The sequence below is a fragment of the Pseudopodoces humilis genome, chromosome 12 (assembly GCF_049639895.1).
Source record: "Pseudopodoces humilis isolate 2021_Gansu_Grassland_sample_001 chromosome 12, ASM4963989v1, whole genome shotgun sequence".
Lineage (NCBI taxonomy): Eukaryota > Metazoa > Chordata > Aves > Passeriformes > Paridae > Pseudopodoces > Pseudopodoces humilis.
In genome coordinates, this window is record NC_142211.1 from 10,270,305 (window position 1) to 10,287,303 (window position 16,999).

Sequence of the window (16,999 nt, forward strand, 5' to 3'; positions counted from 1 at the left end):
GATTGGTTATAGGAGGAAAGGTAATTCAAATAAATAAAACTGAATTAGAAAAGCCAAGAGAGCAGCTTCAAAGAAGCTTCCTAGACCTGCTTAGCAAGTGTCAGACAGCCTAGAAGCAAACAGATCTATATTAATGGATTAGTAAATCCCACTATTTGTGCATCTGTGCTTGTGAAAGTTCTTCTTATCAAGCTCCATCAGACTTATAGTGATGAACTGGTTATAATCAGGAATTTAGCCCAGCTGCACCCAACCCCTCTGACCTGAGGACCAGCTAGAATGCAGGGGGAGTTATTTTCTGCCAGATTTTTATACTCTTAATGCAACAGAAAATTGGTGTAGTTGGCAGGATTGCCATGGATAAACTTCTACAAAAATGTAAGTGTGTACCCTCACAAGCTAGGAAAGACTGGGTTAAAAGTTTTGGAAAATTATTATAATAATGCATATTGAGCAGTGTCTAACAACAGAAACTAAAAGCCAGAAAAGGGAATTATCTGTGCTATATTAGGTACTTGTCTGTCCTATGCACAAGAGGCTAAAGAATCCTTGCCATCCAAAAAAATTCCAAGTGTGGTATATTCAGTGATTCAACTTGAAAACAATATGCTAAAAGCATTATTGGCCTTTGAAAAAGGAATTGGATAAAAAAAAAAGGAAATTTGCATAGACTCGCTTTTATTGGAAACTGGAAACTTGAAAACTGAATTGGCTGCACTAGAAAAACAAGAAAAATATCTGTAAGAAAAAAAAATAGAATTGGTAATGAGCCAATCACCCTCTCCAAGATGAAATATGTGTGGTGAGTCTCTCTGACCAGAGGGGATTGGATTTTATCAAATGAGGAAGAAGCAGAAAGCTATTGGGGTCCTGGTGTGTTTTTAACCACCACTCCCAGAGATCATGATTATTCTTTAACTGCACAGGTGGTATATTGGGCAGGAGGAATAGATCTGCAGGACAGGGGAGATCTACTGACTATTAAAACTGCTCGATTCTCTGATCTTGCAGCTTCTCTGCAGAAAGCAGTTTGTATACAGACTATGTATGAGAGGGACAGGCTTAGGTCTCCTATGTTAGCCCCTATCAATTCAGCCAGATTAACCCATTTTATGTGGGGTCTTCCAAACAGTCTCAAGAGTTTTGTAGCAAACTTTCAGGATGAAATGCAGCAGATTAGTGTCCAAAGTGCCGCAGTTCCTGGGCATCCGGGGGGCTGAGGGCAGATTATGTGTTTAGCTACTTGGATTGAATTTGTGCAGGAAATAGTGAATTATGGATGCTGGACAGGATGAGTCAGATTACCATTGTTAAAGCTCCTGAGCCTGCTTGGTGGGTATTAGCAGTACAGTGGCTCCAAGGCAAATACCCTGAAACGTCTATTGATATTTTAGTCAGACCGTGAAAAATTATGGTTGAATTTCTAATTGACGCAGGGACCCAAATGTCAATGATTACAAAGGAAGCAGCAAATGTTTTGGAAATTATATCCAGTGACTATAAAAATTTTACAAGAATTGATGGTATAATAAAGGAATGTCCAACAGCAAAAATTTCCATCTGGCTCCTGGGGGAAAAAATTTGCTAAGTTTGAAGTGCTTGTGGGGGCTGCCCAACTAAAACTTTTAGGATTCAATTTACTTTATGGGCAAACCTGGAAACTCCCAGATGTAACTCTGTGGAGCTTCACAGTGGAAGGCACTGGGTTTCTGGGGATACAAATAGAATCTGAAAGAATGTGGGATGATTCAGGCTTGGAAAATTTTATCAATTCATTTGAGACATTGATTCCATTGCTTCCTTCTAAAATTACTAATGTAAAACAGTACCCCCTGCCTACAGCAGCACTTACAGGGATTGATGAGGTGGTGACAGATTTGGAAAAAAAAGAGGCATCATTAAAAGGACTCATTTGCTTTATAATTCACTGGTGTAGCCAGTAAAGAAACTGACCTGGCACTGGCATTTCACAGTATATTGACAGTTAACTGTTAATACTGCACCTCTAACTGCTGCAGTTCCAAACATTGTCTAGATAGTGACACTGATACTGGGTGCTGCTCATGATTAGATGGCTGCCCTCGATGTTAAGGACATATTTTTCATGATTTCCCTCCTTGAACGGGATAAAGCACAGTTTGCCTTTACACAGAGGGGAATCCAATACACTTCCACAAGGATATAAACATTCTGTCACTATTTTTCACAATGCCTTGGCTAAGGTCTTAGTAGAGATTCCTATTCCACCTGACATTACATTATATCAATATATTGATGACAACCTAATAGGGGGAGATGATCAAGAAAGTGTAAAAGATACAATGAAAAACATTCGTGAAACACTAATTGAATTGGGATTGGAAGTTCTGGAATCAAAATGCCAAGGGTCGGCACAAGGAGTTAAATTCTTAGTAGTTTGGTGGATTAAAGGAGCTGCTTCTGTTCCTATGGACACCCTGAAAAAAATGGAGCACAAGCAGAATTCATCTTTTGTAAAGAAGTTCTGGGAACTTTAGACTACTGGTGAAAAAATTTTCCTGGATTTTCTATTATTGCCCATCCCTTATACAAGCTGCTCAGAAAAGGAAAATTGTGGGAATGGATAGAACAGCACACAAATGTATTAGAATTGTTAATAAGAGAGGCTGGGGCTGTTCCAACAGCTTGGCCTTATACACCTAACTGATCCAATCCATGTAGAATAGGGGTTCAGTAAACATGGCTCTCATTGTAACCTTTGGCAAATGGGACCACAAGGGTCAGAAAGACCACTGGAGTTTAGCTCCCATTCTTTCAGTTATACTGAACTGAGATACTCGGATCTTGATATGGCATGCAAGCCTTCTAGTGTGAGTGATAATGGGTGGATTATACCCTCAATTTGACCTAACTTGCCAGTTAACAAGATCGAGCATCTGTCCACTTTTTTCCTTAACAGGATGAACAGCATGTGGAATGAAGCAGTCATATACAGAGCTAGAATACCTGCAAGGACTAGTGGTGGTTTTGGTGATAATTTGGAAAATGAAATTTGAATAATAATAATAATGCAGATAAAATGCTCTTTATTATTCTTACTGTCAAGAGACAGAAATTCAGGGATTATTTGAAATCTTACATTGCAGTTAATCTAAGTTTTTGGACATACATGTAATGTTAGTCAAATCACCACGTTTACCTTTTCCTCCATCTGGCAACTCACTAGTAACTTGGGGAATTTCACTATGGGTTTGACTAAAACTTGGGAGGTTATATGGAAAAATCACACAAATCTGACTTGGCAAAATGAGGAAGGAAAATATGTTTAAAAGTGGACCAACAATAATACAACTATATGGAACTATATGGAACTGTAACATCATCATTGAAATTTGAGACTAATAGTGACTTAATTGAGACAATTTATTGTCTTCCTGAGGATACATGTGCTGATACACCATGAGGAATGCATATTCCCAGGGGGTGGAGAGGGCCATAATGCAGTGACTGGTATTATATGCAACTACCAACTGGTACATTGATTGGGAAAGAACAATTGGATTACCAGATGAACCCATACAGATTGATGTTCTGGACACAAATTAAAATGTTTCTTGCTCAAACAGCCCAAAATATCATAATTGGAATTGTACTGGAGTTTATAATTGCAACTCCAATTAAACTGAAATTCAGAGATTGGGCCCATTAGTTTGAGCTCCCAGATTAGCTTGTACTTGTCTAAACTGTATCACCCCACACAATGACACTTGATATCATTTGACTAACAATGATACAGGAGTCTGATATAATTTGTTCAGAAGTATAACCTCTATGGGGCACACTGTGTTGGTTAGCAGTGATGGAACACAGTCTACTAACTTACTAATAGAGGGCTGGCAATGGTAACACATGCTGGGACTATTAATACTTTGACCCCTTTGGACAAAGCAACCTCTTTCACTGGCTCTGTGGGGATAAATCAAAAGGGAATCACAAAACCAGTGGCAACACTGGATAGCTAGAACTGTGGTGGGATGGGTACTGGAGTCAATTTTCACACCCTAGTTGACAGCATTCCAGAATTGAATGATGTTATATAATTGTACTGGACAAATATAAACATTGGCTAATGCAACCCATGAGGGACTAAAGGAATTAAATCGACAAGGAACTGTAGTGGTTCTAATCAGAAACTAAGCCCAGCTGCACCCAGTCCCTCTGAGGACCAGCTGGAACACAAGGGGCTTTATTTTCTGCTAAATTTCTATATCCTTAATGCAACATTTAGCTTGATTTTGGACCTTTAAATTGTACCAAGAGTGTTATGGGTTTGGCTCTCTTCTCCAGTGTTTACATATTGTCCCAAGGGGCATCTTTAGTAAGTTTTGAGTTGTTTGGGGACTTTTTTGGTTGGGTTTTGTTTCTTTGTTTTGTGTTTTTTGTTTGGTTTTGTTGATTTGCTTTTATATGTATATATATTTATTTTAATATTTTATGCCACATAAATCAGGAAAAGCAATATTGACCAGAACACATCTCAATATAGATTCCTGTAAGTCTAAACTTGAAGTGTCTTTCCAGATTGAATGACAGCACAGGTAACTACTCCAAGATCCATGAATCACAAGGCAACTCCATTTGGTCTGCATCTTTTCAATTTGCTTTGAGAAAGCCTCCAAGACAGCATCCAAAACTTTACTACAGCTAAGATATACACATTAATTCCTTCACTTATACACTCAGTGAATTATCTTTTAGGGAAACAAATTAGATTTACTACTGTATTGAAAATAATCGCTTTTGTCTTCTATATGCTTACATACCAACTGGTTAGTGGTTTGTTCCAGTACCTTACATCTAAGAAAACAATGTTGGTGGTTGCTTAATATTATTCTTTCAACTCACCTACCCACCTTTAAAACATTGGTGACATTTACCTTCAAGTTGTTTTTAATGTCCCTTTCCTACCATGAATTCCTATAGATTTTGAGAACTTCTGAAGCAGCAGTTCAAAACTGTCTCAGTGAGTTTCTTGAACACTTTAAAGCAAGTGTCTTCAGACTTTAACAGTTTAAACAATTCCTTCCCCATTTCAGCATGTGTTCTTCTCTCCATAGTACATGTTATATCTGGTCACAACTGACCTTTCCTGTAAAGCAGTGTTAGTTGTTATAGCCCTCTGTTACTTGATCTCCTTTCCTACTCAGTAAGATTTCTGCTTTCCTTTGTTGCTATCTTCTCATACTCTATGAATCTTTTCTTTTTGCCTTCTATTTCTAGTTGTTAATCAATTTCTTCCTTAAGCTTTACAGTTTAGCTCTAGTGGCTTCTATACTTACCTTCAGTTGTGTAGCTACGTTTCCACTTTTTGTTTTATTCTTTTTGTAGTTCCTCAGGTACTTACCACTTGTTGCAATCATACTTGTTTCATAGTATGCTTTCTCTCCTCCAACTGTAATTGTCTCATATAGTAGATCAGAAATTCAATTTCATCCAACCTTAATTGAACAAGCAAACCTGAAGAAAATTCTAACTTGCTTTACCTAGTACCACAATAAGTTTATACCCCAAATATGTAATTGTTTCTTCATTATACACATGAACACCTAAATGATTTTGAAGTCTATGCATTTACCCAGTTCATCCCAGAGTTGCCTATACTTGTCAGTCATTGCAGTTCCTTGTTGTGTCCAAAGTGACAGACGAGGGTCAGCCATGAATTGTTCTGTTATCAATGTCAACATGCGAGCTCCATTTGAATCTCTCATCTTTAGCATCTCTCGCACCTAGGAAATGAGTCTTTTAATATAAACTTGAAAAAACCCAAAACAAAGCACAGTACATACAATATCCTGAAGTGTTAAACATTCCACCTCTGTTAAATGACATATAATTTATATATTTGATGTGAAATTTTTAAGTAGAAAAAAATAATCTGCCTTCCCAATTTTAACTATTTTTAGTTTCAGTATCCCTTTGCAATTCTGCAAACACACTTCTTCCACAAGTAATCCACAGGTATATTATGGAAGCTGCTGCAAGACCATAATTTCTACAGGTCTTTCCACCATTTTGAGGGTAGGAAGGAAGAGAACAGCAAAGCTGTAGACAGCTGAAGTGCTACTTCATGTCCTTAAACTAATTTCAAGACACACTAGATTTCATCCCATTGCATTATTAACTTGCTATCATGTTCCCAGGGCTTTGTCTTGTTTTAGAACAACAGGACTTTGAGTAACACCTGAACAAGTAGACTGGATGGGGGAGTGGGGGGAGAAAGAGGGAAATTTGAGTACTCAACATACCTTTGCAAAAAGCAAATTGAGTTGCTTCCCTGATCCATGGTATCCACCCTGGGAGAGGAAGAGTTTAACCTGTTCTTGGACCTGTTCCTCATCCAAATGCCAGCAGTTTTCATCATCTATGCTAGCACCTGCTGTTGGGTCAGGAGCACCTGCAAACAGCAAGAAGATAAATCTTTATGTTCTATATAAAGAAAAGAGGCTTGTGAGTCCAGGGCAAATGAATACTGCAAAGGGTTTTGGATTTGTGCATTGTCCCATTTTGGATGTCTTGACTTTAAAGGTTCTTTAAAATAGACATAAATTTCTCCTAAGTAGTCTTAAGCACTTAGAAATGACAGCCTATAAAAGGTATTTAAACAAGCAGTATTTTATCATAAAACATTAAAATCAAGATGTTTCTTTTTCCTGTCTCAACAGTTATTCTAGAATGCTTTTACAAACAAAATTACACTTCACATAACAATTTCAACAACTACAACGTTAAAACCACTCTCCCCAGAACATCTGTGTGATTTCTGTACCTTCAGCAATCTTGCTCAGGTTTAAGTGACTGCTAATGAGCACTGCTATTAATGAACATAAGGAAAATCATCACTGCCTTTGAGCTGTGATGGCTCTGCAAAGCTAAACAAAGAATAAAGAATAAAAAATAATCCCCAAGCAAATCCAAAGTCTTTAAGCACTAGACATTAACATAAAGAAGTTATACGACTGTCTAAGATTGTGGTGCTTCTAAAGGAGCATTTTTACAATAGGCAATGCCATCAGCACACAGTCAATTGAAAGCAACTCTACCTGAATTAACTTAGTGCCAACTGAGGTGACTGGATTTACATCAGGCAGTGCTTTGGTCACAGGTTTCTCTAACTAAAATTTTGTAGTTGAGATCAGTGATTTTCCCCTTATGGCCTTTTCTAAACTCTCACAAAAATAAAACAAGTTCTCACACTATTGAACAATCTATGTATTTCTGAAGAATCCTGCACCTTCACTGGATATTTTTAACAGGTATTCTAACTGAAAAGGTTGAAAAGCACTTATCTAGACTGTCAGGGGAAAAAATGGTAGTGTATCACCATACTCAGATGTAAGGCATTTTAATCATGTCCAAGACGGAAGTTAACTTGACATTTTGTTTTTGGGATTGTCACAACTGTGTAATCTCTATGTCTGTTAGGTTTTGAGATGTTAGAAATTTAATTGCATCACACTATCACTTTTAAATCCCAGATCATGTTACCTCTGTAACCAATACTAAAGGAAGGATACTGGCAGGGAAGGAAAATTCCATGGTCAGATTTGTAAAAATTTGCTTTCAAAGAAGTTCTGAGAACATGAAAAGCAAAGATAGCTACAACTCTTTAGATACATAGAAACATTGATTCTATTAATTTAAGCCTTTATTTCACAATTGCATCTCTGCCATGTAAGTGAATCTTTTAAGTGGTTGCAGAGAATGATAGAGTCTTTATTCAATGAAAATACAACCAGAAGATTTAGAGGGTCAGAGGGATGTCTTGTCTACTAGTTGCTGAAAGAATAAAAAAACAGTCTTTCAGCTCAGCAACTTCCTAAACTGCCTTCAACATCAGAGGCTACAGCTGTGAACATTGCACTATTGTCCATAAATTTTTTTTCCATTAATAAGAAATTGTGTCTTTGAAGATGTGAAAGAACTCTTCTGCCTTCCACAGGAACCATAAGACTGTCTCAGAAGACAGGAATCAAGTCCAAGATAGTACAAAACCCAAGAAATTAGAAACTTGCCCTTCTGAGTGCTTCCCTCTTTACTATGTCAGTTTTAAGGGGTTTTAAATTCAGTCAGCTACATGTAACACATGATGATAAATCTTCAGTTGCAAAAAACTAGATCAATCAAGGCACATGAGATCAAGCAGTGCAGTTGATGAACAGACCCAGGTTTGCAGTATCACCTTGCAAATACTTTAAATATTTCATTGCTCTAAAACAGAGGAAAGACCTGTGAAAAGGGAATATATAAAAGCACCAATATACAAAACACACATATTTATCCCCTACTTGAAAGGAAATTTATCTTTAAATAATCTTGGTATTGTTACCAAACAAGTTATATTTCATTAGAAAGGAGTCTATGCAGTAGTGGGGGAAAATGTTGGGACCTAATCAACAAGAGGGGAGATGTAATCTGTGAAACAGATAGGGGCTGATGGGCAAGATCTGGGTGATGTCCATGTATTAGAAAAACAATTAAAGTTAGCACTTGACATGCTTTGGTGCTCTCAGACTTGGGGAAAGGAGTTAAAGCCTGGGAGAAAGATACATTGCTGAGAACTGAACACCAGGAATGCAGAATTTATAGACTACAAGGACATTTTGCAGAAGCAAGCGATAAGGAAAAAACGAACAACGACAATTCAGCAATTGGACTGAAACTCTCCCTATCTGGGAAAAAGATAATAAAAAGACTGAAAATGTGGACTAATTAGCATGAGAAGCAAGAAACCATTATCCAGTAGAGAATAGAATTCTAATTAGTAGAACTATGTAACTTGTAGCAAATGAACACTAATTCCTTTGTTTGTTAAAATGTATAAATAGTTAGAAGTTTTTACAATTGGTGTACATTATAGGTGGATTGATTCCCCCATGTACCTCAGCACTGAATAAAGCACTGCCAACTTTCTAACCTAACAAACTGGTTGGAGAGTTTATTTCCTGGTTTTCGATGGCAGTCTGGCTACTTTTAACTTGTATTTAAAAAAGCCTAACATTTCTCAGCTACACTTCCCTATTTAGGAAAAAACTCAAATTCTTTCCATAATTGTTTACATTTTATAAAAAAACTCATCATGATTGTGAAAAATGAGGTTTACTCTCCTGGTAAAAATTAAAAGTTTAATAAAAGACAATAAGAGACAAAGATAATAAAGCAAGGATTAATGGCCAGGTGCTTGGCATTCTGCCAAGAGCACACTTGCTATTTCAGAGACACTCTTTATATACTTTTTCTATTGCATCAGCCTATTGCATATTCATAAACAATTATACATATTTAAACTTTTCCTCAAACTAATTTACATTTTCTAAGAACTATTTAACATGACTCCTCCTTGAGACCGCTATTTTAGAGCATGCGTACTCCTTGGCTGTGGTTTTAGTCCATTCTTATTATCATCTCCAGTTTGAGGTTTGGTCCATTTTTCTTCAGATGGTAGGTGCTGACAGTTGGCATATCAGTAGCAGGGGTCTTCATCATATGTCCATCAGATGTTATCCCAACCAAGCAGGCAGTTCAAGCAGAACTATCAGCTATTCCACTACTATGCCTAAGTTTAGTTAATAGAAATAAAAACTATAGTAAAGCTTCTTTAACATCCATTTCAATATTTTGCGAAAAGAGAATATTATAATATGTTTTCATAACGATGCAGTTTGGTTTTTGCCTTTTTTCTTTTATATGTTCTCTGTATTCTTCACACATATATTTGTAGCTCTGTAGCCTATTGTATTAGTGGCTAGTTTTCCCAGTACTTTTCCATAGCCTTTCCTTAGGCAGAAAGACAAAGCAAATTCCAGAGCTCCAAGCCCACCCCTATGCTATCTTGGTTCTTCCTGGAAACCAAGGCTGAGAACAACTCTTCAAGATACATTTCAGAGAAGGGGCTTGATCTGGGGGAGGAGGGGGATTGCATAACCACTTGTCCTCCTAATTGGTGCTTTTTATCAATCATGCTAATTTCCTAAAACCTATAAAAATGTATTCACCCCTGGAGCAGGTGGGCTTTTGTGGACATCCTTCCATAACTGCCCCTGAAGGCCTTCAAATAAAGATTTTCTCTTATATTACTTCTTTACTGAAATTATCTCGAGTTTCATTTCCAGGTTGGGAAAAAGGCAACAGTCAGTTTGCACTATACCTTCCCCAGTGGCTCAGCACTGCTATACTTACACCAGTGCTATTTTCATGCCACTAGGTAAGAAGATTATAAAAGCCTAAGACATCAAGCTGAGGGTCTGAGCTCCATAATGTTATTTAGCACAGTACTACAGGTACTTCTGACTCAGAACAATATTTTCTCACAAGATCATATATAGGCTACACTCATTATGATCCAAATTTTTAACCAGAATGTATAAAGAATTTTCAATATACATGTAACTGGCACTAGCTACGATTTGTAATTCACTGAACTTTCAATATCGTCAGTGTTGTGAATTCATGTTGTAAATATTGGCTTTTCACAATTATTCTGATAAATATATATTATATGCTTTCACTATATTCTTTTCTCTCTTAGCAAGTTATAGGCTTAGATAGGAATTCTGAATGGTAAGGATATGTTTCATCCGGACAAGGCAAGACAATGGGAGGATCAAGCTGTGGAAAACAGGCTATTATCAGCAGCAGGAAATGGAGAGCAAACTGTTATCAAAAAGCCGGTACCAGGACGTGGGCAGGGGGGAAAGATAAGCTCAGCTGCCCTCAGAAGAAGGATGAGGGGCCCAGACCCTTATCAACAACTGACCATCTGCAGAAAAAAGGAAACCAGACTCCAAAAGAATGCTGACCAGCTAGAATAATGATGACCAGCAAAAAAATTATGCTGACCAGCAGAAAATGAGATTGTGCAAGAGCATGATCCAAGAAGGCGGAACCAGGGAGGGGACATGCTTGAATATGCATTAACCCCTCACAGCAAGGATGGGATAAAAGGGGTATCCCTAGGATACCAGGTGTGTTCCTGGCAAGGCGCCAGGGCACCCGGCCGTTTTAACCCTTTGCTTTATTTCTTATGTCTCCTAATTGTCTTTTATTTATATTAAATTCTTTTTATAATTTATTAAGTGAATCTCGTTTTTAAGATCAGTCTTCAGCAATTGCCATGAACTAACAAGGCAAGGAGAAGACATGTCAGATTGGGCACAAGTCCTAACCCCATTTGCAGCCCTGGCAGCAGCCAGGCATCCTGATGTTGCTGCTGAAGAAGCCTCAGCTCCCACTGCCCATGTTATTCTTGTTTTGGGGTTGAGAAATTACTATCTCCACATCTCTCAACCTGGCACTTTTCCAGATCACTACATTCACTTACAATCAGGTCATTAAGGAAATTTCCCAGTCTGACCACTGACTGGAGATTTTCACTGCTGAGGCCAAAGCCCCTTCAAAGCAGGTGGCTCCAGTGAGCTGACAGGTGCCCCACTTGACTCCCTATACACATCACTCACAGTCAGACCAGGTTTCCTCACCAGCTTCACCCCAGGTTTCCCATAGCAGTCTCAGACCTTTGTTTCTTTTAAGTAATTTAATCGTGGTGCAGTGACACAATAACAGCTGGCGCTGGTGCCCCTGGAGAAGGACCCCAAACAAAAGAATCCCTAGACTTGTACTACAGTCTGTGCACCCATTCCAATGGTGATTTTGGGTCTGGGGTCTTCTCATTGTTCACTGGCTTCTGCAGGGTCTCTGGGTGATTTACTGGCCAGGGCCACAGGTCTACTTGCCCTTAGTTAGGCAAAGGGTCAGTGCCTTATCATGGCTCATTGCCTGGGGCTCCAACCATTTCCCTCACCCAGGGCACACCTTGCAGCTTGCACTGTACCTACACACTGACCTACGGGCCCTAGGTGTATTCCTCACTAAGGTGAACACTGATTGATCAAGTCTGCTTCCTCTCCCACTAGCACACCCATCATTCTTGAGCAATTTATAGGATTTCTACACTGCTGCTTTTCTTCTGAAGACCAAGGACTGGAATTATCTTGATGGGAAAGATGGGTGCTAATGTCTTTACAAGCGACTGGATGGATGAGGGTCTTTAGGAGAAATGGGTGTTAATGTCTCTACAAACATCAAGCTGCACAAGTTTCTTACAGAACCCAGACAAATTGACCAGACAGTTTGAACTTCTGAACTTTAGGGTAATAGGACAAATGGGTCTGTGCAAAGTCTGTTGCAAAACTCAGATAGCCTGAACTTCTGAACTTTGGGGGAAAATGATGATACATGTTCAAGGGGGAATATGTGGTAGGCAGTTTGGGAAGGCTATAACTTCCTAGTACCTCAGCCAATGAGGAAAGGAAGAGAGCAACATGCAGCCAGGAGTTTAGGATAAAAGGAGGCTGTGCCCTCCAAAACCTCAAGAGACACCCCATGGGGTATGCCCTAGTGGAACCTGTCCCTTTATTTGAATAAAGTTGCAGGACTCCTCTGTGTCATTTGTGGACACTGGTTTTTCACAGTGAGACTTCTTCACACAACCTGAACAAGCAACAGGACCACAGAAGGGAGCTGCCTTAGGAGCTGTGAAATGAAGTCCTAGCAATAGCTGACAAGTAGATCTGAATGGTCAACCTGAAGGCAGCGACCTCACCTGGGGTGCAATGTGGCTCTGAGCAAGCACAAGGCTTCAGGAGATGGACAGTTTGGCTGAGGAGAAAAACATGGGCAGCCCTGAATTTAATCACTGCAATGCAGTTTGGTAGTGTTATAAATGCATATTGTGATGTTGGTTTTGCCAAGTTTTAAGATGAATGTTATATGTATAATGTTAAAATGGCTCTGTGTCACTGTTGGACACAAAATAGAAGTGTGGATTCAATCACAGCAGCCAGAATGAGATGCTCAGGAAAAGCTTTATTATCCAAACTTTTCAGCTTTTTATAGGGTATTACTATACAGGTTTAACATGACTGGTAAAGGAAACACCACCTCTCTGTCCCATTGGTGGGACAAGAGAAAAACACACTAACCACAGCTGTACAGAACTGATTTGAGAAAATGAAATTATTTACAAAAATAGTCCGTGAGCGAGAGATGCTCTCAAGAGACTTTCCCTTGGGAACAGATCAGCCACTGACTGTTGTAGTTCGCAACCTCAGGATCACGTCCAGAGAAGCCGCAGGGTTCTGGGGACCAGCATGGAACACCAACGAGACGGGCTCCCGTTCATGAAACCATTTATTCAGCATGGGAACAAACTCAGATCCAGAACAGAGAGCCCCGAACAGAGGCCGAGCAGGGGTTTTTGAGGGACAGAACTCTTGAGGGTCTCCACCTTTGATGGTGGAGTTCAGGGTCAGGGACCACTAGAAACACAACAAGGGAGAAACCCCCAGGGACTCAAACCCAATTAGAATTCCTGGGCCACCCTTCACAAGGGGTTTGGGGTGGGACAATGCTTATCTGAAAGTAACTCTTTGCCTCCCCCGAGGCACGTCACAACAACTGACAGGCTGGAACTCTCAGACACAGAAAAATCAGGTCCATAGCTTTGCTGTGTGAATGTAGTTTTTTTCTTTTTCTCCTACTATTAGCAAGAATTTAGGTGTAGGTCGATATAGTGTGTTTTAACTGCCTGAGTGGTTAGGATAGCCTCCAGTGAACAGATGATGGGGCCCAGGCTGCTATCAACACTCACCGCCTGTGGAAAGAAGGAGCCAAAGCCCAAATTACCAAATTAAAAGATGATAAGAAGGGAATTAAAACAACAAGCCAAGAAACACGCATGGTCTAAAAAGGCGGATCCAAGGAGTGGCCATGCAAAATAGTTCCTGGAAAAGTTTGAATATGCATAAAGTCTACGCAGTAGAAATGGTATATAAAGGGTGTTTCCAAAGCACCAGGTATGCTCTTGGCAGAGAGCCAAGCACCTGGCTGTTTTAACTCTTCGCTTTATTGTCTTTGTTTACTATTGTCTTTTTTATTAAACCTTTTCAAATTTACCAAAACAGTGAATGTCATTTTTCACAATTGGGGGCTTACTCGGGGATAAACACCTCACCTCTGAGACCACCGGGAGATCCTGAGCGGGAAAAAAGGTGCACCCTGCCGAGTTCAGCAGACCCTGTTTTGTTTCTTCTGGTGTGAATCAGTGGCTGCAGGTAAAAATCCCGAGGACAAGAAGGAGAAAAATAAAGCAAAGGAAAGGGAAAAGGCTCCCTAAATTGCAGAATTTTGCTCCATAATTCTTGTGCATAAAGACCCAAAGAAAAAATCAGGATTGTAAGTATTTTTCGGAGGAGCAGGAAAGGGAGTTGCAAGACACCCCCCGGCATGACTGGGCCTGGGTCTCAGGGGCGGGGTTAGACCCCTGGGGGGGGGAAGGGGGCCAAAGGTTTTCCTGGCACAATCCAATGGGAAAATGGGATAAAAATTGGAATCCCCAAAACTTTACCAAATTGAGGATTAATCCAAGAAACCTGGAACATTTGAGATCTTACAATACCCATGGGTGGATATTAATGAATGACTTGAAAGTAAAAGGTACCTTATTGTTGTCTTTTTCTGACTAAGAATGAGTGAGGGTGAGTGAAACAGATGTGAGTATGGGTAAACAAATGTGTGTGGTTGTTGGTTTAAAGTTTGACTTTGTTTTCTGGAAGGAGGTGGATTGTATTGTGCTGTTAAAGAGGAAAGATTTTCTGTGCTGTGTTGGGGTGAGAGTGAAGACAGGGATGATGCCTCCACGGGGACTGGATGGGGCTGGGTCACAGTGGGGACACCTGGAGTGGTTCCCTTCCTCCCTGAGGGCTCCTGTCTTGGAGTCTTGGAATGCCAAACCAGGGCTGGGACTTGTGGTCCTGGAGCCGCAAGGGTTTTGCCCCAAATTGGTTTTCAGTGACATGGCGGCTCTGGTCCCAGAGCAGTCAAGGTTATTTTTAGAGGTGATTCCCTCCTCCCAGCACTTTCCTTTCCCCCTGAGAGGAATGATGGGCTTGTCTTTACAAACAAGCTGTGGGTCAGCTGATAAGATGCAGCTATCAGTGAGAGACAACAGAAACAATGGGATGGATTCCACTAAAAGATCAAAGAAGCACTGAAAGAACACTATGAATTCCATAAAAGTTAAGAATTAAGATGAGATTATGCATTGGGGGTGGGGTGGGGGGGGGGGGGAAGGTATCGCAGGTATCAGGCGTTCTGGGAAGTCTGTAGCTCTCAAGTACCTCAGCCTATGGGGAAAGAGAGAAGGGACAAGCCGCTGGGAATTAGGATAAAAAGGAGGCTGCGCCCTCCAAAAATTTGAGAGACCCCAGGGGAATGCCCCATGGCCTCTCCCTTTATTTGAATAAAGAAAAAAGGACTCCTCTGTCTCCTTTTTGGACATAAACCTCTGGCATTTGTGGATTAGTTTTCCTGACACCCTGGAAAACTGGAGCCTCTGAGGGGGAATTTCCCCTGTGTGTTATGAGCTGGCATGTCGCTCAGGTGGGGCCTTGGGGAGGAGAAGCAGAAGCGTTTGAGGGTTTTTTTTGGGAGTTGTTTTTTTCTTGCCCCACTGGGGCTACGGTGGTGGCAGTGAAAGGCTTTTTCCTGGGGGATGGTGCTCCCACAGCTACTCCCTGAGGAGCTGTGGCCTGCTGCAGCACTTGGAGTGGCGGATCAGCCTGTGATAAATGAACTTATAAAAATTCGTAGAGATCTAAATAAATATATTTGTAGCGATAATAATATAAAATATAAAGTACAGTGTGGCCCACAAGTCCTTCCCAGATCTAGTCGCGAATTCCCACTCGAGAGATAACGATCCTAGCTGGCGCCCATCAACGGAAAAGAATGAACAGAACATGGGCCATCAGGCTGACAGGGAAGGGCTCGGACGAGATACTCATCACCGGACCTGAACACCCCGCCTTGCAGGCCACTGTTGGGGAAGCAATCAGGCAGACAAAGAGAAAAAAAGTCCAGCCGAGATATCCATCAGCTCCAACCCGGATCCAACCATCCCATCCAGATGGCCTGAACCAAAATGAAATCAAGGAACACTCAGAACTTCTTTACATATGAGGAGACTCTGCCCGGACGTCTATTTGACTCTATTCTCCAACGCCAGGAAATCAATTCATCCAACAATCAAGGACCCTTGGTGAATGGTGCCTGCCTGGAATTTGGCCTCAGGACACAAAATCCCTATAAAAACCCCGGACAGTCTACCCTCCTTTGTGGATTTGGGAACACCTATACCTTTGGGTATAGACCCCTGTCCACCCAGCGCTGCGCTGTTTATTTTATTGTGGTTTTTCCTCATTGTTTATTTTTTTATATAAAAATTGTTTTATAATAAATTGTTCTTTTATTTAACCCAAATTTGCCTTTGCATTTATAACAGATTGGTGCCGTGACTCGGATCGGAGAAACTACGGGGAATCTCACTGCCCAGGACGGGTACCCCCGCTGATTTTGGCGGCCTGGTGAGTTGAGAGCCCCCGTAGCTCGTTCCGACGTCCGAACCAAATTTAGGCTGAGATAAAAACCACAATAAAAAGGAAAAGCATCCGGATCGGAGAGCTCGGGAAGGCACGGAGCCTTCGGGAAGCCGCGGCTTGTTTTGCTCGTAAAACATCTATTGTGCACAAAGACACCCACGCAGGAAAATAGCTGTAAGTACTGCTGGTTGAGTGGGCGATCGGGCGAGTGTGTGAGACGTGATCTGATCACGGGGCGAGTGTGGACTTCAAGGCCGCGTTTCCATCCTCCCGCGAGGGAATTGGCCGGCCGCGAAGGAAGCGATCCAGAGTGAAAGCTTTTTTTCTCTCGACACACACTTGTAAAAACCTGAGGCCAAAGGGTGTCTCGGGGACTGATCGCAAGGAACTAAAAGGGGAAGGATACGTCCTGTCGAGCTCGGGAACTGGTAAACCCTTTTAGTTAACGGACCCAGGTAGAGGTCCAGAAGAGGATCAAAAGTACCGATTACAAGAGACCTCAGCTCAGCTCGCTGAAGGGTGAGTAT

The 16,999-nt window shown here is 40.7% G+C and overlaps 1 protein-coding gene across 1 annotated transcript in view; it reads right to left on the minus strand.

The window, feature by feature from the left end:
* The window catches only part of LOC148183361 (zinc finger SWIM domain-containing protein 6-like), a 262,132-nt gene that overhangs the window by 95,396 nt on the left and 149,737 nt on the right, over positions 1-16,999 (minus strand). The window contains exons 3-4 of the mRNA XM_088061497.1: positions 6,285-6,433; positions 5,615-5,765 (exon numbers count right to left, since the gene is read on the minus strand). Of these exons, the coding sequence (XP_087917623.1) occupies positions 5,615-5,765; positions 6,285-6,433 (300 nt within the window). The remainder of the gene's footprint in view (positions 1-5,614; positions 5,766-6,284; positions 6,434-16,999) is intronic.